The following is a 24,347-nucleotide window of genomic DNA, read 5'->3' as shown; positions in this document are numbered from 1 at the left end:
GCAAAGTGGTCTATTACCAACCTAATTACATTTACAAAGATACAGAGCGCCAATTAAAATAGTTAATAATTGTTCACATAAAGAGTGCCAATTCATTGCACACAATTATTATTCAGACAGAGCAGGTCAGTGACGGGTTAGGATAAGATACATTATCTTGTGTGCTTTGCGCTGTTTCTAGTCTAGGCTATATACAGTGGGGAGGACAAGTATTGGATACACTGCTGATTTTGCAGGTTTTTCTACTTACAAAGCATGTAGAGGTCTGTAATTTTTATCATAGGTACACTAAAATGCAAATTAATTACTTAAAAATCATACAATGTGATTTTCTGGATTTTTGTTTTAGATTCCATCTCTCACAGTTGAAGTGTACCTATGATAAAAATTACAGACCTCTACATGCTTTGTAAGTAGGAAAACCTGCAAAATCGGCAGTGTATCAAATACTTGTTCTCCATACTGTATCTGTTTCTGAATCTACACAGGCAGGTCTATGCATGCTTGCTCCCTGCTCACACAATCACTCAGCCCAGTTCAGCAGAGCGCAGCCATGCCATGACAAATGGCAGAAGGCTTGTGTTAGGCCTAATTTATAACAGAGAAAACTCCTTTACTAAAACAAACCTGTCTGTCTATGTTTATTACTATGTTGAGGCTGAAACATTATATTAAATTTCAAAAGGCTGATGCAATTGAGTGCTATTGGCTATAGTCCATTAATACCGTCAGAAGAACACAATTAGCCTATTTTCCAGTCTCTCTCTCTCTCAGTAGTTGACCTAATTTCTCTACCACAAAATAACACATTTGGACGAAAATTAGTTTCACTTTTTGGGCCAAAATTAGAGCCTGAATACAAGAAGTGAGAGAGAAAGGCTGAATCAGATTATCTCACTGGAAAGTGTTACTGTACTCTCCTCCACAGCCACACTGAAAACTAGTTCTAACGTTAACAGTTACTTGAAAATAAAATCTCACGTCTATCTTGTTTTTTAGCAGCCAAGAAAATATACTTTTACAGGTGTAAGACACTTTGTTCAGCTTTTGGTACAAAGAGCCTGTTCCACTTTATGGTATAGGCTATATGTTCTGAATAGCCAACCATAAATGAATTAGTCTATTGTAAGTAAATATCTATGAATGTGTAATAACATAGTCTACACGACATAAAACACAACAAGAAACATAGAAACAAAGCCTTTAAACGTATAAACAAACGCTACTGTAGCGTACTCCATAAAACACCAGGTGATGCTTGATTGGAATTTATATTACCTCGTCTCCTTGGCCGAACTGTGAACCGAGGTCTACGAAATGCTCCACGCGAATGTAACCATCCGAATCCTCGTCGCACAAGTCGAACACCTCTTTGCGTTTTCTGAGGAACAGCAGGAGCTGCTCCGCGTCGGGAAGGACACTTCCCATCGGAAGTTTGTTGTCCTGAGGTTGAAAACCCGACTTGAACACCGAAGCAGAGAGCGCCATCCCCGAGGCGAGAACCACCGCTGCGCTTGCGCGCCCGACAGCAGCCTATGCGTGACTTCACAAACTCCGTAGAGCGCGAGCACCACTGGATGCTGAGAGTTGGAAGAGGTACATTAGCACGAGCGGGAAAAACCTATTAACAGCAGCCAGGATTAAATAGATAAAAATATTATGAACATAACGGACGAATCATTGACTTGAATGGGGACACCCGTCCTAGTCATTATATTTCCATGCATTTAATCCTATCCGATATGCGAAATCGAGACAGATAATTTTTGATAAACTGGGAGTTGATGACAGGTAAAGTTGCCAACTTCGCCCATGTATTAAACCTAATATACTGTTAAAAAATCTCCACCTGAGGGCGAAGTTGTTCAAGACACATGTTTTGTCCTGAATGAGCAGCCTGCTGCACGTTTCAGTTTTTCAGATTTGGATGTCCACATAACATGCTTTTTATTGTAAATGTCTGCATATGATTCTGTGAGAATGTCAGTGTTGTCCTGTGATATCTCTGTGTTCAGTACACTTTAAAGCAGATACTATTCAATACATTTAATAATAGGTCTAAACCACCTAAACCTCAATGTCTATGGTCCCCAATGGGTCTCTCCATACATTCTGCCCCATGCTGACTGGTCTAGTCCGTGTGTAACGGATGTGAAATGGCTAGCTAGTTAGCGGGTACGCGCTACTAGCGTTTCAATCAGTTACGTCACTTGCTCTGAAACCTAGAAGTAGTGTTGCCCTTTGCTCTGCAAGGGCCGCGGCTTTTGTGGAGCGATGGGTAACGATGCTTCGTGGGTGACTGTTGTTGATGTGTGCAGAGGGTCCCTGGTTCGCGCCCGTGTCGGGGCGAGGGGACGGTTTAAAGTTATACTGTTACACGTGCACCCCCCATAATCCACCCGTACCCTATCTGTTTGTGTTGATGGCATCAATACTGGAGTTCCCGTTCAGTGACAAAAGTAACAAAGTGGCTTTTTAGCATCTTTTTCACCCTGGCTCAGCCTTAAAGGTGTAGTTTTAAAGGAATAGTTTAGTATTTTGTTCATTAGTCCGCTGTTAGTGATAGCTCGCCCAAATTACAAAATGGCATACAGGCTACTGGTTTCCTTATTATGTTAGCAGTCTATGGACAATGTATGACAGCAATCCATGGTTGGTTTTTGTTTACCTGGTCACTGTCTCCAAATCCTAACTTTTTTTTGCATGTGTGGCACAAAGGTACTGATATTAGCATTGTTTTGTGCTTACTGACCAAATCATCCTAAAGTATCTCAAATTGATTGTGTAGCTCAGGGAAGTTACTATAGATGATTTGGACATGAAGCATGAAAAATGCTTATATCAGTACCATAGACTTGCATTGGATTTGTGCCAATAGTGGAAACAGTGGCCATGTAAACAAAACCAAACCAGTGATTACTGTCTTACCTTGCCCATAGATTGCTAACACGGTAAGGAAACCAATATGTAATTTTGTAATTTGGGTGAACTATCCCTTTAACACATTCCCAAAAATGTCAGCAGTAAAGAAGGTGTGTTTTGCAAATCCTTTCAGTTTATCAACCTCTTCCTACCGGCTAATCAAATGACTGCCAAATGAAAGAATTTGAAACGATACAAGTCAAGTTAAAATAAAACATCACATGTAACTGAAACTCTGAAGCAGGCAGGTCAGCTTTGTATCATGTGCACACCAACAATCACTAGCGCCATATTAATAGCTTGGCTACATATTCTCAGTTATGACAAACATACATTTGAAGTGGACGTTGTACAATTGTATATTACAGTTTTATAGTAAAACATTTCATATGACAGTTTTGGAGTAACAAATCATAATTAAAGATGTATAAACAATAGTTTTTCGGATTTCAGGAACAGCATACAATACATGAATGAATCCCAAACACATACACAATATTGAAAATTATTCGCCAATGTTATTCATTATTGATTATTCTCTAATATTATTATGTGTTCATTATGTTTACTGTTGTTGTTGATTACATTATCTCACTTCGCTTTAGCAACAGTGGCTTTGTCATTCATGTTAATAAAACTTATCTGAATCTGGTAAGAGATTAGAGGTCATTTGAAGTGAATTGGTATTGGTCCAGTCATTTCTGAACACGTCTCATTTACAGACAGAGCTCCTTTTAGTACTGCAGTCAGTGGAAACAGGCTATCATTACCATTCCCTGCATAGAGAACTACTTTGTGCAGTATATAGGGAATAGTGTGCCATTTGAGACACACATTTCTTTCATTACCACCTCTCACATAAACCTGTTTTTAGACGGCTCATCATCCCAACTACACTGAACGTCACTCTCTACTGCAGAGAGTTAGTGTCAAGTTCTTTGGACAAGAATACGAATAAATAATGTTAATACTCGAGTACCCTGCGCTGAGCTAAATACTCCACCTTGTCAGTCTCTTCGTCAAGACGTTTCAGCCCATCCAGGCTTGATGTCACTTATCTTCTAAAGTCACTGTTCTCAGTGCATTGTGGGATGCCCCAGTATCACACCAGCCCTCATAGAGCTGGGTTGTAGTCTTAGTGCACACCCTAGCAAAATGTTTTGCAACGGATAACCAAAACAAGTATTTATTATTGAACAACTTCAGCTTGTCCCTCCCTGTGTCAGACTCTTTTCTTCCATTTGGTGCCTAGTGAATATGACCCTGGTTAGTGTAGGCAAAGCATCATATCACTTTATACAGTAAATAACCCTGTACAGTTCCTTCAAGTTCATGTGTTTCTATTCTACAACACAGTGCTGTGTTGTCGTCTGTTTCTCTCTGCCGTTGCTGTGAAGGCCCTAGCAACTTGTGGCTGGGTCCTGTTCATTATGTCACACCGTAACTAAACAAAAACGCCAGGTGGGACTGTAGGCCGGAGTTCAGAGCCATGTCTGAGGAACATTCAGGAGTGAATGGATCACCTGTCAATCAAAACCACTCCAGTCAAACATACAGTAAGTACTTTACTATTTGGGGGTTTGCTACTATAGTGCCAGGCTTTCACTGAGAGCCCATTGTGAAGCTCAGTTCTGTTATTTGAGGCCTGCAGAGAAAAACACCCTCAAGGCCCATGGTATTTATTTTAAAAAATGTCACCCTTCCCTTGTCAATGTTCTCAGTCAAGTTTGAGGATTCTGTTAAAACACGATCAAGCTAGTCGATGAACTTATGTGTGTCTCCATACATCCAGTGCTGTGGTGGCAAGGCCACTTCGTTGAGATGGCCGCATTCCTTGCTACACTTGCACGACTGGATGAACATGGCGTCTCTCTGGAAACGCTCGCCATCCGGGCACACAAAAGTCACAGGAACAGTGCGCATGCGACGCGGCGAGCAGCAGCGGCCATCCGTACACACGCCGCAGTAATTGGGCCGGTAGAGGCGGACACTCTGACACTCGCCGTACGACAGACGCATGGGTTCTGAGGCTTTTGGAGTCGGGGAGCACTTCTTACCCTTCTGTAAAGGGAATAGAAGGAGGAAGGGGATGAGAGGATGAGAGAGAAAGGGGGAGATAATCAGAGAGGGCAGAGGAAAGTAAAAGTTTCATGCTGTACTGTTGGGGCACCTGTGTTGTTTAAATAAAAGGACAAACTTTTGCAGACATCTTTAAAACATCTTTGAATTAAATGTCCGGAAGGCCTATGCAACCAAATCATCATGAACTTATCACTTATCACTAACAAAGTGTCAGTACTGAAAACAAAACTCAAGTTTATTCAATTATTCAGCTACATTTATGCCTTTACTAGACTATGGGGATATTTTATATATGAATGCTTCCGCTCAGTGTTTGAGATCAATTGACACTCTTTACCATGGCACTTTGAGATTTATTTTAAACTGCAAAACCCTTACGCACCTCTGCACTTTGTATACCAGGGTTGGCTGGCCTTCTCTAGTCACTCGTAGGCTCAGTCACTGGTATACTTTTATTTACAAAGCCATTTTGGGTTTACTACCTTTTTATTTGGGCATTTTTATTGTTCAGAAATGTGGTGGGTACTCTCTTCGTTCGCTAGACTTTATCCTGCTAACTGTTCCAAATGTCCGAACTGAATTTGGTAAAAGGTCTTTTATGTACTCTGCGCCATCGTCTTGGAACACCTTACAAAATAATTTTCAACTGGAAGAACTTGTCCCGATTGGTGTTTTTAAATCACTGATGAAGGATTTTGAGGCTGATTCCCTGACCTGTCAATGTTTTTAATTTGCTGTTTTTGATATTGTTATACTCTTGTGAATTCAATGATTTTTACTAGATTACTTGTAGTTTTCATGTTGTCTGTCTGTAATTTTTCTAATGACTTGGTGCTGCCTATCTTGGCCAGGACGCTCTTGAAAAAGAGATTTTAAATCTCAATGAGCCCTTCTTGGTTAAATAAAGGTTAAATAAAAAAATAAAAAAATTATAGTAAAGTTATGAAATTAACTGAACACAGTGACAAAACAAAGTTTTAAATCAAACTCACTGAAACTCATTCATCTCGCAATCAGACAGACAGAAGCCTTATTAGTCTCAGTGGTAAATCAGCAATAATCTCCCAGCCCACAGTGTGCATCCCAAATGGCACTCTATTCCCTACATAGTACACTACTTTTGACCAGAGACTTATGGGCACTGTCAGGAGCCCTATGTGCCCTGGTCAAAAGTAGTGCACTAAATAGGGTGTGGCATTTGGGTCGCAAGCACTGATCCAGAGAAACAGATGAGGATTAATATAGACACACCATCTCCCTGGCTGAGTGCACAGGGCCCAGGCGCCTAGCTATGGACAGTTGCTTGGCAGGAATGCCGTGGGTGGGGTGGGGGGGACTATATTTAAAAGGGAGCCACCGCCAGTGTGAGTAAATCAACGCTAGTCTGTTCCCACCGGGACATGCTCCGCAAAGGAAACAGTCTAGGGGGTTGGGGTTTGTTATCAAAGTGATACCAGATCAGTAAATGATAAGGGAGATATTGTTATTGCCTGGGATGATGATGATGATGATGATGATGATGATGATGATGATGATGAATGAAAATATGTGCAGTCACACTGATGGGCACACAGACACACACACACATACTACACAGTTGCCCACTGCGTTGTCTAAATATGGAATTTACCTTGGGTGGGATGGCTACGTCACCGCAGGGCCGGATGGTGCAGAGGCGCGTCTCTCTATCCAGCTTACACTGGGCGTTGTCGTTGGTGATGCGTGAGGACACTCCCATCCCACAGCTTCGTGAGCAATGGGACCAGTCCGTTGTCTGGACAACACACTTCTCCAACGAATTCTTCCATACTGGGAAGGGTGGGAGGAAGAGGAGCATGGGAGACAAAGGGAAGGAAGGAAGGGAGTTACAGGGAGAATATACCACAGATGGAAGAAACCAGGATACATGACTGACTGATGTACAGACAAACATGAGTAACTATCGACCAATAGTCATCAACTATTATACCAAAAATGCTAATAGTGCTAGCGATGATCGCTCAGTGTACATGATAAGCTACAGCCAAGTATCTATCATGATCAATAACAATGCATTTGGTCAATGTCAAGAGTGCAACAGCTCCTCACCAGGCAGGTGCTTGTAGCCTTGTTCATTCTCCCAGCCCTTGCCTCTCTCCACCAGCTCATTGCCCAGTGTGTTATCCGGCTGGTACTGGTCTGGCTGAGGTTTGGGTTGTGTTGGTTGGCGATGTTGCTTGGTGGGGGGAAGGCGCCAGGTACCCTTGTGGCAGTCCACAGTGAAGCAGCACTGCCCTGGCACCCTGACCAGCTGGGGGTAGGGGCAGGAGGGGATGGCGGGGGGCAGACGGTTGGCACAGAGCAGGGAACAGCCCACGACGCCGTCGATGCAGGTACACTGGTGTTTACAGCCGGCGTGGAAATTCTCACTGTTCTGGTAGATCCTCCCGTTATACTCACATGTACGACCCTCCTTTCTCGCTGTTAAGAGAGGGAAATGAGGAGAATGCATTGAATTCCATTGAGTTCAGTTCAGCACAGTACAGCACAGTACAGTACAGTTAGGTACAGTTCAGTACAACTCAATTCAACTTCATAATTCCTTTAGGGGCAATTTAGATGGATACTAAGACCACTTTGAGGTAGTAACATATTTATGATTTATATACACATAAAACCATCAGCAGGACCAAGGAGCTGCTTACTATCTACAGTATGTAATGTGCTATCATGTAACGAGGGGGTATTTTGGGAACCATCCATCCATGTCTCTGGAGAGTCTAAATATGAGGATGTGTTTTAAAGTCAAAGTACAAGAACTTCCACTGACAATCCCAGGTATGACCGGGAGGAATCTGTTATATACTCCAGTTACACCAGCTGAAACCCCCTTTACTCAATCCTCCCCTTAACAACTAGCAAACACACAATAACCGACACTGACATGGCACACAGACTGTAACCCAGAGAGAACACTTAGATCTAGAGGGAGGTCAGAGGTCAGAGAAAGGGCAGAGGAAGGAAGTCTTGTGAGTAAGAATCCAGAAGAGTCTCTGTCTGCATATCATGGACACGGTGAAAGCCTCCAATCTTAGTCTATGAAGGATTGAAATCTTGGTTTGATGTAGATAGAACTAGTTCCATTTTGGTCTGTGAGATTGAGCTCCATAAGGAATCTACTTAACATCCAAATATCCTCCACCACTGGGATCCAACGTGCTAAGTCCTGGGGCTGTGGTGACTTTCAACACATGGTTTAGTCCTGCGGTAATATTTCTCATACATGCACCCTAAAATGCTATCACATAAAAACTCAGCATCAACTAACTACTACACATCACACTTGACAAGATATACACATACACTATTCACACCTCATCATAGTTCCAACACTGAACACCTACAACCTACATTACACACTTTGAATCCCAACACTTCTACAATACACACTTCCAAACGCCCCACTTCCTCCCCCTATCACAACCTTACCCCTGCAGATGCCCTGGGCCAGGGTCACGTCATTGCCGTAGTTGCACTCCAGTCCCTTGTGGTGGTCGCAGGGCATCATGGGGCTGCAGTCCTGGTTCAGCTGGGAGGCACACACCTTGCAGCACCCGCAGCCGTCAGCCACCGCACTCGCCCCGGGGGGGCACGAGAGGGGCATGGCTGGACACTCACATACCGCCGGGCAGCTGGCACCCACCTGGAGGTGTGGGGAGGAGAGAGGAAGGGGGGGAGAGAGGAGAGGTTTAGGTTCATAGGCATAAACAGAGAGAAGCATAGGAAAGTAAAAAGTCATTTTTGTCATGTAATTTCTTGTTGTGGTCTGCCTTCATGGGTAAAACACTACTAGTGATAAAGATGTTCTAGGAGTCTATTTTGTTCATTTTATATTAATTTTGAGATGTCAACTGATTATTTAAATTGATTATTGTGTCCCCTTTGGAGTGGTTTTGAACACTGTTTACAATGAATTTATGTACTTTAACTTCAATTTGAAGCTCATATAATTTCTACCCCTTCATCCCTGTGGATGTCTTGTCTGTCTAGGCAGCTGTTTAAGTGTTGTATCCAATCCCCTGCCAACTCGTGAATCGAGTAGCAGTACATTAGTCTTCCGTGCCAACTTCTTCCAGTAAAAAAAATCAACAGTATGTAAAAGTCCCACCCTTAGACAGTGAGTCAAAGTTATTTGACAAGCACACACATGCCTATAAAAAAAAGACACAATTCAAGGTAGGACTGGTGGGCTACAAAAATAGTCGGTTACATTTTACATTACAGTGCCCTTATAACTGTGATTATTCCTGTAATCACAGTGTAACAAGTATTGTAATTACTCATTAGTACACTGGGTTAGGGTTAAGGATTACTACTGTAAGTACATTGTAACTAATTGTAACAATGAGTAATTACAAAATTACACGAGCAGTTACACAGTAGCACTGTCTTGTAAAAGTGTTACCAAATAGTCTGTAGGCTACAGCAGTTTGAAAATATATATCTTCAGGCAACAGAAAAAAACGGTAGACAAAGTTCTCACTTGTGTCTCTCTAAAATACAATTACTTGCGTATGACAGTCAAATCACCTCCAACTGCTCATTACAAAACGGTCTAAGCAATCCACTCATCCATTACTATTTTGTTGCATGATTTGCATATGATCAAAATCATACTAATTTGACAGCTGCCAAGGTGATACGACTTACCTGACTGGTGACTGCCATTGTCAAGAAAACAAAGATGATACGTTTTGCCATAATTATTGAAAATTCCAAAGAAACAGTAGACAGTTGTCAGAAAACAAGCTCTGACCTCGTTATTAGTCCGCTTGAAGACAGTTCTGAACTTTTAAATCCTCTTTCAAGAATAGACTACAGTCGCACAGTTGCGTTAGATGAATAGCAGTCGTTGAAGTGTAGAGAACAGTTATTTTCATCCCTTCCCGGAGATCGTCACAGCACTCTAAAAAAATCATTCAAAAGAGAGAGTATACTGATCTACTTTAAACCAACTCGTGAGCTACGCAGAAACTCCGCCCATGCATCGCCATATGTCCAGCCAATTATCATTCGGGCAGCGGGCCAGACATTCCAAATGGGTGGAGTTAAGGAGAGGGCTACAAATTGATTGGGGGGGGCGTGCTTGGGGATGAATACTGTCATTCATAAAAATCTGTAGAAGTAGGTCGTGTTTATTTTATTGTGCTGGACTAAAATGTAACCGGTGCTTTTAAGTCACATTTAGGCTTCCTGACATTCCACCTTTGTAGCCACCGCTCTGCTAACACCAAGATAAATATACCCGGCTTGCTGGTGAGCGCTGCAGACACTCCCAGTACAGTACAGTAATACTTATAGCAACAGCACCTCAGGAAAGGCGAAGCATTCCGGTGGTTTTGATATTAGTGTAACAGTACAAAAAATGTAGTCAAGGTGAAATGCAAAACATTAAAGTTATATTAAGAGTATAGGTATTACATGATTTCAGGGAAGTGAGACCTTGTCTACCTACTTGTGGCTTAATAAACCTTGTCCATTTTGTGGACTGCACAGATGTGTTTCATTACTTCCTATGCACTGCCTACTTCCACTAAAGAACGGGTACTGTCTGGGTCTTGATTGTTTAAAACAGTCATGAGGATAGACCTTGGTGTGTATTGTAAAGTTAATGGTTAACCCTGTTTATTACTAAAAGCCCATGTGAGCCCATTGTGCATCTTCTCCCAGACTCCCACTCAATACTACATTCCCATTTTTCCCATCAAGTTCTCTTTCTTTGTGGTTAGCTACTCCCTTGTGCTCTTTCCATTCCTGACACACCTCAAACACACAACCCATATTTGATGAAAGAATGCATGAAATATGATAGGGAGAATGTGCAGGTGAGAACAACATGAACGGTTAACAGTCATATTGGTCTCCTATAGACTGCCTAAAGCGGCATTGCTATTGATAGCAAAGCTGTTTTGCAACAGTTACTACTCAATAGAGCGTTGTAGTCCATAGAGCTCATATGTAAATAGAGTTGCCTCTGAAAGCCTTTTGAATGAACCTGGTTCCTCTCAAGGTTTCTTCCTATGTTCCTTCCTTCTAGGGAGTTTTCCCTAGCCACTGTGCTTTTTCTCTTTGGGGTTTTAGGCTGGGTATCTGTAAAGCACTTTGTGACAACTGCATATGTTTGAATTTGATTGATTACATTAGCAGCGATCCGGAAGGAACTAGCCACAACTTACCAGCTAGTCCTCACCCACCACTCAGGAAACACTGCTGTAGGGCTTAAAGCTGTCTGCATCCCACATCGCACGCTATTCCCTATATAGTGCACTGCTTTTGATCAGAGCCCTGTAGGCCCAGATAAAAAGTAGTGCACTATAAAAGGAATAGGGTACCATTTGGGATGCAAACGGTCTGTCTGTCACCAGTGGTAATGATGTGACCATTGGAGATGGAAGACATGGCCCATCTATTTTAATCCAGAGGTACAGGGTTTGAGAGACCTATTTAACCGGCGACCACAGGTTTTTGCCACATCACTGAGCTGGACGAGACAGACTGGGACATAATTTTTTTTTAAACATGCTTTTTCAAAGACTAAGGCACCAGCCCATTTGAGAACAAGTCAAGTTGGAGGTTATTCCTGGTTTGACAATTGTTGAGGTGACTGTCAGAAGCCATATGATAAATAGGCCACAGGAGGACAATACTATGTCTGTCCCAAATGGCACCCTATTGCATTTGGGATGCATATTATGACAACGGAAGAGAGAAATAGCTGATATTGTGTGTCTAAGGCTAGTCACACAGGTTGAACACAATACAGATAGACAGTACATTAGAGATTGAGGAGCACAATACTATGGTTGTATCCAAAATGGCTCCCTATTCCCTATGTAGTGCAGTAGTTTTGACCAGAGCTCTATGGATTTTGGTCAAAAGTGGTCCACTATGTAGGGAATAGAGTGCACTTATGACACAATGGAAGAGAGAAACAGCTGATACTGTGTTTCTAAGGCCAGTCACACGGTGAACACAAAGCATGGAACTGGATACAGATAAGACAGTGCAGGAGAGAATGAGTGAGTGGCTGAGAGCAGAATGGAGAAAACAAGGAAGACCAATGGAAGCGATGGACAAAGAACTGGGCTGAGAAGAAAAGAGTGGGAGAAGGCTTGCCTGAGAAGGAGAAGAAATGGAGAGAAAGGAGGCGTACAAGGATAGAGGGGGAGAAGTGGAGAAAGGGAAGACAGGTGTTCTGTGGTAACAGAGCTTGTTTTTTCAAGGGGAGGAGGTAGCATACACCACATCTCCTGCTCCGCCCCTATATGTGGTGCTACTGACAGCCTGGCGTACAGTACAGTACTTCACACAAAGAAAACAAGCTATGGGGTGAAGATTCCCCTAGGTAAAGACCTAGAATCAGTTTCAACTCCCTAAATACTAACCATAGCCATTATGGGGAAAGTGCAAAACTGACCCAAGATCAGCATCTAGAGGCAACTTCAACCAACACACAAAAACACAGCACTATGGGCTAGTCTTACCCAGCAAATATTATAACCTTTACATTTAAGATATCTTAAAATACACATTTGCCTACATATTAAGATTTAAACGTAGAGGGCTAAATACAATGTTACATAATTTAATTCCACTAATTATCTAAATAACATTCTGAAATAGGTAGACTGAGTAGAGGAAATGTAGTAGCCGTATTCTGAAATAGAAAATAAGTGTTTATGAATGTGAAGAAAAGGGAGGGGGAGAAGGAAGAGAAAGGGCAGAGGAGAATGAGGGGAATAAAGATAAAGAGGAATAGAGTTCCTCCTAGTTATTATACATTGAACAAAAATATAAATGCAACGTACAACAATTTCAAAAATTTTACTGAACAGTTCATATAAGGAAATCAGTCAATTGAAATAATTCATTAGGCCCTAATCTATAGATTTCACATGACTGGGAATACAGATATGCATCTGTTGGTCAGATACCTTAAAAAAAAAAGGGTGTGGATCAGAAAACTAGTCGGATCTGGTGTGACCACCATTTGCCTCACGCAGCGCAACACATTTCCTTCCGATAGAGTTGATCAGGCTGTTGATAGTGGAATGTTGTCCCACTCTTCAATGGCTGTGTAAAGTTGCTGTATATAGGCAGGAACTAGAACCCGCTGTTGTACACATCGATCCAGAGCATCCCAAACATGCTCAATTGGTGACAAGTCTGAGCGTTTGCCCGGTTACGAAGCCGAACTGCAGTCAGGTCAAGACGACGAGCTTCTTACAATTTGTACAGAAATTCCTGTTGTGCAAACCTCCAGTTTCAGCTGTCCGGGTGGCTGGTCTCAAACGATCCTGCAGGTGAAGAAGCTGGATGTGGAAGTCTGGCATGGTTACATGTGGTCTACGGTTGTTAAGCTGGTTGGAACTACTGCAAAATTCTCTAAACCGACATTGGTGGCTTACTGTAGAGGAATTAAATTACCTGGCAACAACTCCGGTGGACATTCCTGCAATCAGCATGCCAATTGCACGCTCCCTAAAAACTTGAGACATCTGCAGCATTGTGGTGTGTGACAAAACAGCACACCCTTTGTCCCCCAGCACAAGGTGCACATGTGTAATAATGCTGTGTTTAATCAGCTTATTGATATGCCACGCCTGTCAAGTAGATGGATTATCTTGGCAAAGGAGAAATGCTCAGTAACAGGGATGTAAACCAATTTGTGCACAAAATGAGAAATAGGCTTTGTGCGCGTATGGAACATTTCTGGGATCTTGTTTCAGCTCATGAAACCAACACTTTACATGTTTAAAATATTTTTGTTAACTGTACATTTGTAAAAAATTGTGTTTACATGTATCATAGTGCCACTTAAATTGTGACAACTGATTCTGATATTCTATAGTGTTAATCTAGGTTTGTCTTCTGACTCATTTCAATTCAATAAAGATCTTTCATGTTCAATGATATGCTGCAATGTGAAAATCCAACTTCTCTAGTTAGTAAGTAAGGTTAAATTCTGCTAACTTTCCCAGGGAGCGAATTAGCAGGGAATCACCCAACTGGGAGGTCTTGAAATTTTTGGAAATTGCCAGAATTTTCAACCCCATTAGTAAGGAAAAAAGAAGCATACAGTGACATAACATTGTATAAAAAGTTTTAATTTCAATTACTTCATTAACCTAATAATAGAAAACCATTAACAGGGAAAAGAACATTAAAACTGCAGCCTCGGGAGGATAAAATCAAAAAAAAAAAAAAGTGATGCTTATTTAAAATAAAAATATTTTATTCTCCCTCTCCAAAAAAAGACAGGGACAGAGGGGCACGCACGCACACGTCGTCTTCACTGGTCAGGGGGTGATTTTCATCTGGACTGTTCAACTGAAACAAGAAAAGAGGGAGAGGTTAGTTTACAGCATCAATCAAGTGTACCCACATAAAATGACTGGCAAAAAAAATTCCCTACAAATAAAATAGATCCCTTTAGCATAACTATACAGACCACATACTTGGAATGAATAGGATGCCTAATAGGATGCCTATGTGAGCCTATGTGGCTCTAATCAAAAGTAGTGCCCTACATAGGGAATAGGGTGACATTTAAGACAAAAAAAAACAAAACATGAAATAGTCCTGCAGTAGCACATGAAAGCCAAATGAGTGCTAGACTAGTTGGTTGGATATAGCTTACTGTAGGTGGAGATGTCAATCTCTTCTGGGAGCTCTGCCACGTTGACCTCGAAGCGGTCCTGCACATCGTTCAGGGTCTTGGCGTCAGTCTCGTCAGACACAAAGGTCACGGCCAGACCTTTCGTCCCGAACCTGCCAGCACGGGCCACTCTGTGCAGGTAGGTGTCGGAATCCTCGGGCATGTCGTAGTTGAAGACGATGTTGACGCGCTCAATGTCCATCCCTCGGCCAAACAGGTTGGTGGCCACCAGGATCCGCCTCTGGAAGTCCTTGAACTGCTGGTACCGGGAAAGCCTAGGGGAGGAAGGGAGGCATCCATAGATTTAAAATAAGTAGAACAGGCATTATACTTCCTGCTTTACTCGTGTGGGTACACTGAAACTGTGACCCACAAACATGTCATCTGAGAGAACGTTATTGTTCAGTACCTCTGGATAACAGCTTCTGCTACATGACTATTATACAAAATGTGCATGTAAATGAGATTCTCAATTTGATTGCTCAACTCCTCCGTCCTCTCCTTTTGAAAAAAAAAGTCAAAAGTAACTGAGGAGAGGAGGAAATGTGCTTGTATGAAATTAGACTCCATTCACACATCATGAAAATTACATTTACAGGGGTGGAATCCCAAATTAAAATGTGCAAAGTAGTAAAAATAAATGTAGCTAGACATTTTATGCTACTTATCGTTTTAAATATGTGCATGCTTCTCCTCAGAGTAAGCAGCTGATTCAAAAGGGGAGGGGTTGATGTCAAAACTCTTCAGCGAAGGACACTTGTGCTTCCTCAGCAGGAGGAGGCGAGGACAGTTTCCCTACTAACAAATTGACACTCCTCAACCACTTATCGGTTTACGGATAAGAGAGGACGAGTCGGCGAGGACAGTCTTTTGTCCAAATGAGAATTTCCCAATGAAAGCCAAGACCCAATCGACCCCTAAACCCTAAGCACATATTGATATCTGAGATGAAGATGAGATGAAGTGTAAGCAATATCCTAATATTTGATATCCTAATATTGCTTATACCAATCAAAACCTCTCAGATTTTAACAAGTGCATAGACTGTAGGGTTTAGCCAGTTTTTCCTCTCCGTCAGAACCCACCTCTCTTCCTGGGCCATGCCCCTATGGATGGCGATTGCAGGGAAGTTCTGCTCCACCAGCAGCTGAGACAGAGCCACACAGCGCTGCACAGACTTCACGAAAATCACCACCTTCAGACAGGGTAGAGAATGGCAGTGAGACACAGAAGACAAATATGGGGCAAAAACCCATGCTGCATCTGATGTGGCATCCTGGCTTTACCCTTGTCAGATAGATGTACACTCCGAAGACAAAAAACATAGGGCATAAAACCCTCAGGCAGAAACTTTGTCGGTGCATAGACAGAGTTCACTTGAATGAGTACAATTGCATTTAAAAACGTGACTTTCAAATCCATGGACAAAATACATTCAACTCAGATTAAAACTAAAACAAATTACGTTTTAGCATAAAAAGCTCTGAAAATATTTATTTTGTCCGTACCTGGTTGAACTCAAGCACATCGAGCAGGTCGAAGAGCTTGCGGTTCTTCTCGCTATCCTTCAGCTTGCAGTAGTACTGCTGCAGGCCGTGCAGCGTTAGCTTGGTCTCATCGTCCACAAACACCTCCATGGGCTACAGGAGGAAGGAGATAGTCATTAAGCACCAAAAAGAACACAGGGAGGGACAACCTGGACTTTCATTGCAAAACCTTTTGCTACAGTGTGTCCTAATGAATCTAACATGGGGAAAGTTTCACTCTTTGGGCCAGTTCTATAAACCTAGCTACATTAAGTGAATACCTGAGTAACCACATTCTGTGTTGGTGAATGAAGAACTACAAATGTGATTGTGAACGTCAATTACTAGTACTAGAGCTGGATGGAACTTATAGCTTTAATGCAAGGACTGTTCCTCCCAAAAATGTCCAGAGGCAGGGTTAGAGCCCTAGACCCAGGTTAAGAGTCACTCTGCCCCCCCCTGGTATGGCCACATGTGACACGGACAGTCACGAGCAGGCAAAGCGTAGAGGCTTGACTGGAACTTTTACATGAATATTAAACCATATGCAAAAATCACTTAACTATCCCTTTAAAAAAGGGGCAATCAGCAGTTTCTACATACATTTTTGGACATTTAAATTAAAAGAATAACAAATGCCTCATGAGCTTAGTTCAACTTTCATACCCCATCAGAATCCCAAATAAGCTTGTTTGTTTCACTCCAATATTTGTAAACAAAGTAAACGTAAAAACTACAGCCTCAAAACATTTTCAAAATGATAATTCTGATATCATTGATGGTCAGTCCTTGCATCCATAGAGAGGTCGACCGATTATGATTTTGCAAAGCCGATACCGATTATTGGAGGACCCCAAAAAAGCTGATACCGATTAATCGGCCGATATATTTGCCATTTTTTTTGTAATACTGAACACTTATTTTAACTTAATATAATACATCAATAAAATCAATTTAGCCTCAAATAAATAATTAAACATGTTCAATTTGGTTTAAATAATGCAAAAACAAAGTGTTGGAGAAGAAAGTAAAAGTGCAATATGTGCCATGTAAAAAAGCTAAAGTTTAAGTTCCTTGCTCAGAACATGAGCACATATGAAAGCTGGTGGTTCCTTTTAACATGAGTCATCAATATTCCCAGGTAAGAAGTTTTAGGTTATTATAGGATTATTATATATACTTGTGTATTGATTTTAAGGCGTTGATGTTTATGGTTAGGTACACATTGGTGCAACGCCAGTGCTTTTTTCACAAATGCGCTTGTTAAATCACCTGTTTGGCAAAGTAGGCTATGATTCAATGATAAATTAACAGGCACCGCATCGATTATATGCAACGCAGGACAAGCTAGATAAACTAGTAATATCATCAACCATGTGTAGGCAAATAGTGATTATGTTAAGATTGATTGTTTTTTATAAGTTTAATGCTAGCTAGCACCTTACCTTGGCTCCTTGCTGCACTCGCATAACAGGTAGTCAGCCTGCCACGCAGTCTCCTCGTGGAGTGCAATGTAATCGGCCATGATCGGTGTCCAAAAATGCCGATTGTTATGAAAACTTGAAATCGGCCAACCTCTAATCCATAGCTCTACGAATTTGAGAGTGGGTAAATTTCTCCAGATCTATCCCTCAGCTTTTTACCGAAACGGGGCGAGGAATATACTTCATGTTTCTACTGCCGATTGCCTCTTTCAAAGTGCAATTTAGGGAGATTGGCTAATCTGTGTGTGTGTGTGTAAAACTGCTACTTTATGTTTCAGAACATGTACATAACTTGTGGTTACGGGAACCCCTTCCAACTTACATCCTGCATGAACTTGCGGCAGACAGGGCGGATCTCTTTGCTTAGGGTGGCACTGAACATCATGCACTGCTTCTCATGGGGTGTGAGCCTGAAGATGTCCTGAACATCACGCCTCATGTCTGAGGGAGAGACGATAGGAAAATAATATGTCAGTCACAAAAATGTCAACCCACTCAGTCTGAAATCCGAGTACTACATAAAATAACATTTAAATACACTTTACTATGTTTTGGCTAAATCCTTACTTAAGTCAGACCATCTATCACAATCTGTTCCAAGATCCAATACTACTTAGCATGAAAGTGTATTAGAAGTGCATTCTAAGTTGTATGCTAGTAGGTACATTGAACACGTTTTCAATTAACCGTTCATCTTTGAAGTTTCAACTTACTCCCGTCACGCACACACATCTGACATCACCCCCCCCCCCCCTGTCCTACTCACCCAGCTGCTCCAGCATCTTGTCACACTCATCCAGGACAAAGTGCTTCACGTTCTTCAGGTTCAGGGTCTTGTTGCGGATGAGGGCCAGGATGCGGCCGGGCGTTCCCACCACGATGTGGGGGCAGTTCTTCTTCAGCACGTCCTCATCCTTCTTGATGGACAGGCCCCCGAAGAACACAGCCGCCTTGACGGTGGGCATGTACTTGGAGAAGCGCTCATACTCTTTGCTGATCTGGAAGGCTAGCTCTCGTGTGTGGCACATCACCAGCACAGACACCTGGTAGACAGAGAGAGAGGTAGGTAGGGGAGGATGTTTAATACAGAGCTCTCTGGACATCAAAAAAAAAAAAAAAAAAGATTATCCAATAGGATAGAAAAGCGCTGTGTAAAACAGTGATAATAAAAGCAGAACAAATTCAGACAGCACATTAGGGTTTGACCGAGGTAGGCTGGCACTGTAAATAAGCATTTGTTAACTGACTTGCCTAGTTAAATAAAAAGTTGGCGATTAGATGTAAACACTTTATGCAAGTTTCCCAGATACAGATTAAGCCTATTTCTAAACTTAAAAGCACTCAATGGATTCTCCAGTGAAAGCCATTTTTAGTCCAGGAGGACTAGGCTTCAATGTAACTGCAATTCAATGGCTGCGTCCACAGTGTAAAGACAAATTTCATTATTCAACACTCACCTGCCCATCCACAGGTTCAATCTGCTGCAGGGTGGCCAGTACAAACACAGCCGTCTTGCCCATACCAGACTTGGCCTGGCACAGGATGTCCATGCCCAGGATGGCCTGTGGGATACACTCGTGTTGGACTGAAAGACAGAAACACAAGTCAGAAGTATTTTTTATTTTATTTAACTAGTCAAGTCAGTTTAGAACAAATTCTTATTTACAATGACGGCCTACGAAAAGGCAGGGACACAAAACTACATAGAGAGACCTAAGACAACATAGCAAGGCAGCAACACATGACAACACAGCATGGTAGCAACATGGTAGTAGCACAAAACATGGTACAAACATTGGGCACAGACAACAGCACAAACGGAAAGGTAGAGACAACAATACGTCACACAAAACTGCTACAACTGTCAGTAAGTGTCCATAATTGAGTCTTTGAATGAAGAGATTGAGATAAAAACGGTCCAGTTTGAGTGTTTATTGCTTTAGAGACAAGCGACCCAGGGATGTGCGCGCTTTGGGGACATTTAACAGAATGTGACTGGCAGAACGGGTGTTGTATGTGGAGGATGAGGGCTGCAGTAGATCTCAGATAAGGGGGAGTGAGGCCTAAGAGGGTTTTATAAATAAGCATCAACCAGTGGGTCTTGCTAGAGGTATACAGAGATGACCAGTTTAAGTATGATGTGATCCTTTAAGGGGCATACATGTATTAGTCATAGTTAATTACTTTCGACCAGGGCCCATATATGGAGCACTACTTTTGAACAAAGCCCTATGGGCCCTGCTCAAAAGTAATACACTACGCCAGGAATAGGGTGCTATTTGAGACACACAGAATGGACAAAGTCAAAGACGGTCCTTGGTTGACAGTAGGCAGTGCCTGTGAGACTCACCTTCAGAGGGATGTTCAAAGCCACAGTCGACAATGGCGCGGAGCAGCTCTGGTTTGAGCAGGAAGTCTCGGAAACCGGAGCTGTGGATGGAGACATAAGAGCCCTTTACCTCCTTCTTGCCCGCAGGTGTGGCGGTCTCCGGGGCAACTTGAGGCTCCTCATCCTCTTCATAGTCCAACAGCTCGTTGTCAACGTCATTCTCTGCCATTCTAGAGAAGGGGTACTTGCGTTAGTTGAAGCTAGGAAAGACTGGAGACTAGTAGTGGGGGGGGGGGGCGGGACTGTATGAACAGTAAATTCAGAAGGTTAATTGAAATGCCAATTCAATAATCTATCTAAAATTATTCACCATCTAACCTTAGTTATATTAAATGATTACGATTCTTGTGACTTAACTTCCCGAATTGAATCCTACTGAAACATCACGGTCTAGCACAGAGTTTCTCATACTCGGTCCTGGGGACTGTAAGGGGTGCACGTTTTTTTTGCCCTATCATTATACAGCTGACTCAAATAATCAAAGCTTGATGAGTTCATTATTTGAATCAGCTGTATAGTGCTACGGCAAGAACCAAAACGTGCAACCCTTAGGACCGAGTTTGGGAAACGCTGGTCTGACGTGTATTCCTACATAGCATTAGCTAGCTAACGGCTAGGCTGCTAATAATGCTAGTAGCAGGCCGCACTCACACCACCAAAGTTTGATAGTATACAAAATGGGAAGCGAATACATTTGACACAATCATTACAATGTACCTAGCTAGAAACAAGGATTGGACCAGCGACCACCCAGTTTACAGTAGTTAGCCAGTTGCCAGATTCAATTAAGTTGAATAGGGAGTCATGCCTCACAAACAATGGCAGCCGCCTCCACTCATTCAAACTTTGACAGAAAAGTGCTATAAAAAAGGACAATAATAGGTTCCAAATACAGGGTGAACATTCAGAAACAACGTTGACTCAAATTAATAACAAGCAAGACATTTCTAGGGCCTTACTTCACCTAAAATGTAATTCTCGGAACCAACCTGCGACACACTGCTAGCAGAAGTTAACTGCTAACTGACATGACCGTACTAGCATTAGCTTGACGCAATGCTAAATGTGTTAGCTAGCCAGATCGCACAAGGTTTTAGCAAAGACTAACAAAAATATAGTCGAACATTGCTGCTATTTTTGAGCGTTATGGAAAGAGAAATAGATGTCTCCATTTTATAATCCATGCGATATTGAAAATTACTCAATACAGCACATTTCTTATGCATTTAAAATACACTTACTTCTCGGTGTTAATTCAAATCGGCTTCGACTATCACTGCTAGCTAGGTTCACAGGGGCAGTACTCAAGTCCGGAAGCACTGTGCTCGTGTCGTCGTGGCCACTATTGGTTAATTTAAAAGGCAATCTCCCCAAACCGGTCTGAAAACGAACCATGATTGGCCTATTCAAATGCCGATCTTGAAAATGACAGTAAATAAGGCGGGATTTCACCAGCTACCCTTAACTTAATTGTGGGCATCATTTCTTGTTTGACAACACTGTTATGAAAAAAGTACACTGAGATAGCCTTATTCAGCAATAATGTAAACATTTCTGATTTCTGTAAATTATAGCTACGTATGACTAGGTTTCCTAACCCAGGAATGATTTCTGAATTTAGATTCGAATCGATTAGATTCATTTATTAGTCACATACATAGGGTCGCAGATGTAATTGCAGGGTACAGTGAAATTCTTAAGATCTGAACTCCAACAGTGCAGGTCAAAAAGATAAGTGAATGAAACAATATTAATATTAATAATTATATACACCATATATACATATTTATTTACAACATTTACAAACCAACAGCCTGCATTCATCCAGTTTGTATAAATTATGATAGAAGTGTGAAATGACTGTAATGAGTATCTTGGACTAATAGGCAGTTGGCTTAAACCATTTATTCATAATTGGCAATATGTGGGCCTGCCTTGATCATATCAGCTTACCACATCTGTCTTCCCTCACCAAACCCATCAATGATTTGATTTATTTGACCATAATTTGGTTGGTCCATTTTATTGACACTAAATAGATGTTATTTTAACCGTAGCTGTTAAAAGTCCAACAGTGGGAGTGTGCAGACTGATGATGGCGCGACTTTAATTCCTGACTATTTCAGTTATGGCCAACAGAGGGCAACATTTATCCATAAAATACGATTAAACCTCACTGAACCAAAGTGAATTAGGTTACATTGTAAACTTTATAGAGATTTCGTATGTGATCAGAAACAATGCCTTAATTTCCCAGAGTGGTCGCTCTGTGCTATTGTAGTTGACGTAATCATGTACAATGGCATGACGTAATATATGAGCCTATGACGTAAACGCACTCGAGGGAAGGTTCAGTGCCTACTTCTGGCTCAGTTGAGTTGATGATTTGCAAAGGACAGTCATCCTCATGTTCAAATAAATCACTTTGAGTGGACAAAGACGACATTCTGTGAGTACAGCAAAACGGGCCAAGATTTTGTAATAAAAAAAATATATAAGTATTTTAAAATGTATTTGTTTATAAAAAAAAAATGTCAGGTCCAATCTGAAGGGTGCCTGAAAACACAATGGATAGAAATCATAAACGGTTGAGAATAATTCTTCAAAAGGTAAGTCTCATAAGTGATAAAAAATTGTTTTTGTTAATTCTGGGGCTTTCTCTCTTGATATGTAATGAGGCTATCTTATTGGTAGTATAGCGTATATGCTGTAAAAACAGATTGACATGATTTATAGTTGGAAAAGTGGGCTTAATAATGGAGGGCTCAAGTTAAATGTATTTCCTTATGTTCAAAAACCCCAGGCTGGGACCCTCCAAGCTAGTGCTGGAGAGCAGGTGCTCCAGACAGACGTCCATTCCGCTGGCCATGATGGACTAAGGCTGCCAGCCCTGGGAGACTGCCCCAAGGACAGCCCCCTAAAGGTAAGAAACAGCTTTTAGTTCTGTTGCAAAACGTCTGGTTGTAACGGAGACCAGTTGGTTGTAATCTAGTAATATGACGGGTTGAAAACCAGTTTACAACAAGATAATAACGCTATTAAGACACATGGACCACCTACTAGTTAGAACTAATAGTATTGGAATTCTGATTTTAATTCTGATTGTTATTCTAAGGTTATGATTTATATTTGGAGAAGCGGGCATAATAATGGAGGGCTCAAGTTAAATGTATTTCCTTATGTTCCTGTACCCCAGGCTGGGACCCTCCAAGCTAGTGCTGGAGAGCAGGTGCTCCAGACAGACGTCCATTCCGCTGGCCATGATGGACTAAGGCTGCCAGCCCTGGGAGACTGCCTCAAGGACAGCCCTCTAAAGGTAAGAAACAGCTTTTAGTTCTGTTGCAAAACGTCTGGTTGTAACGGAGACCAGTTGGTTGTAATGTAGTAATATGACGGGTTAAAAGCCAGTTTACAACAAGATAATAACGCTATTAAGACACATGGACCACCTACTAGTTAGAACTAATAGTATTGGAATTCTGATTTTAATTCTGTTTGTAATTCTAAGCTTATGATTTATAGTTGGAGAAGCGGGCATAATAATGGAGGGCTCAAGTTAAATGTATTTCCTTATGTTCATAAACCCCAGGCTGGGACCTTCCAAGCTAGTGCTGGAGAGCAGGTGCTCCAGACAGACGTCCATTCCGCTGGCCATGATGGACTAAGGCTGCCAGGCCTGGGAGACTGCCCCAAGGACAGCCCCCTAAAGGTAAGAAACAGCTTTTAGTTCTGTTGCAAAACGTCTGGTTGTAACGGACAGATATTGGAAATCCGCTCGAAGGACCAAATTGTTGTATGATTTTGTAATCAATGTTCATAAATTTCAATTATCTTTATAGGTCTGCAACCCAGAGTGTGTAAAGTTCTAGTTTAAATGAAACAGACAGAATTCCCAACTCACAATTAGTCAAATCCAATTTATTTGCGAGAGCTCTACCGTGCATATACAAAGATGTTCCTTTTATAACATTCTCTTAACCTACGCACATACATACACACTAACATTAGGAGAGCTATCCTATCTACCTCTCTACAATTCTCACCACAGTTGATCACTACCCAACTGAAAGTTCCATTCCCCCCAAGATAAGGGAAACCTGGAGGGGTACTCCCTGTCCTATCTTATCTCCCCAGAGTTATAGCTGGGTCGGTTCAAACATTGGTTAAAGATTCTCTTTGCTTTCTTTCGGCACACACGTACATTCCTCTCTTCCCAACCTATTTGGACTTATGTTTATCAGCTTTAA

At 41.8% G+C, this 24,347-nt stretch overlaps 2 protein-coding genes across 2 annotated transcripts; both read right to left on the bottom strand.

Annotated features, from left to right (window-relative positions):
• Nucleotides 1-4,677: 4,677 nt before the first annotated feature.
• Nucleotides 4,678-9,711, bottom strand: LOC120023007 (CCN family member 1-like). Its single transcript, XM_038966962.1, has 5 exons — nt 9,694-9,711; nt 8,473-8,686; nt 7,093-7,464; nt 6,635-6,813; nt 4,678-4,983 (listed from the first exon to the last, which is right to left on the bottom strand). The coding sequence occupies exons 1-5, from the start codon at nt 9,709-9,711 to the stop codon at nt 4,678-4,680; spliced, it is 1,089 nt and encodes a 362-aa protein (XP_038822890.1).
• Nucleotides 9,712-14,129: 4,418 nt separating this feature from the next.
• Nucleotides 14,130-21,417, bottom strand: LOC120027667 (ATP-dependent RNA helicase DDX39A). Its single transcript, XM_038972665.1, has 9 exons — nt 21,342-21,417; nt 20,062-20,270; nt 19,169-19,296; nt 18,478-18,754; nt 18,034-18,152; nt 16,210-16,341; nt 15,787-15,896; nt 14,684-14,976; nt 14,130-14,373 (listed from the first exon to the last, which is right to left on the bottom strand). The coding sequence occupies exons 2-9, from the start codon at nt 20,267-20,269 to the stop codon at nt 14,357-14,359; spliced, it is 1,284 nt and encodes a 427-aa protein (XP_038828593.1). The 5' UTR covers nt 20,270; nt 21,342-21,417; the 3' UTR covers nt 14,130-14,356.
• Nucleotides 21,418-24,347: the final 2,930 nt, after the last annotated feature.

This window comes from Salvelinus namaycush, chromosome 2, assembly GCF_016432855.1.
Source record: "Salvelinus namaycush isolate Seneca chromosome 2, SaNama_1.0, whole genome shotgun sequence".
Lineage (NCBI taxonomy): Eukaryota > Metazoa > Chordata > Actinopteri > Salmoniformes > Salmonidae > Salvelinus > Salvelinus namaycush.
Note: the sequence above shows the minus strand (reverse complement) of the source record. Positions and strands in the feature narration are given on the sequence as shown.

Bases quoted from the DNA above. Each gene is read 5' to 3' on its own strand.
- LOC120023007 (XM_038966962.1), bottom strand. The intron at 6,814-7,092 runs GTGAGGAGCTGT...CACCCTTCCCAG, and splicing joins AGGCTACAAGCACCTGCCTG to TATGGAAGAATTCGTTGGAG. The intron at 4,984-6,634 runs GTAAATTCCATA...TTCCCTTTACAG, and splicing joins ACGTAGCCATCCCACCCAAG to AAGGGTAAGAAGTGCTCCCC.
- LOC120027667 (XM_038972665.1), bottom strand. From the start codon at position 20,269: ATGGCAGAGAATGACGTTGACAACGAGCTGTTGGACTATGAAGAGGAT. The intron at 16,342-18,033 runs GTAAGTTGGAAG...TTCCTCCTGTAG, and splicing joins GCCGCAAGTTCATGCAGGAT to CCCATGGAGGTGTTTGTGGA. The intron at 14,977-15,786 runs GTGGGTTCTGAC...TTCCTCCCCTAG, and splicing joins GGCATGGCCCAGGAAGAGAG to GCTTTCCCGGTACCAGCAGT.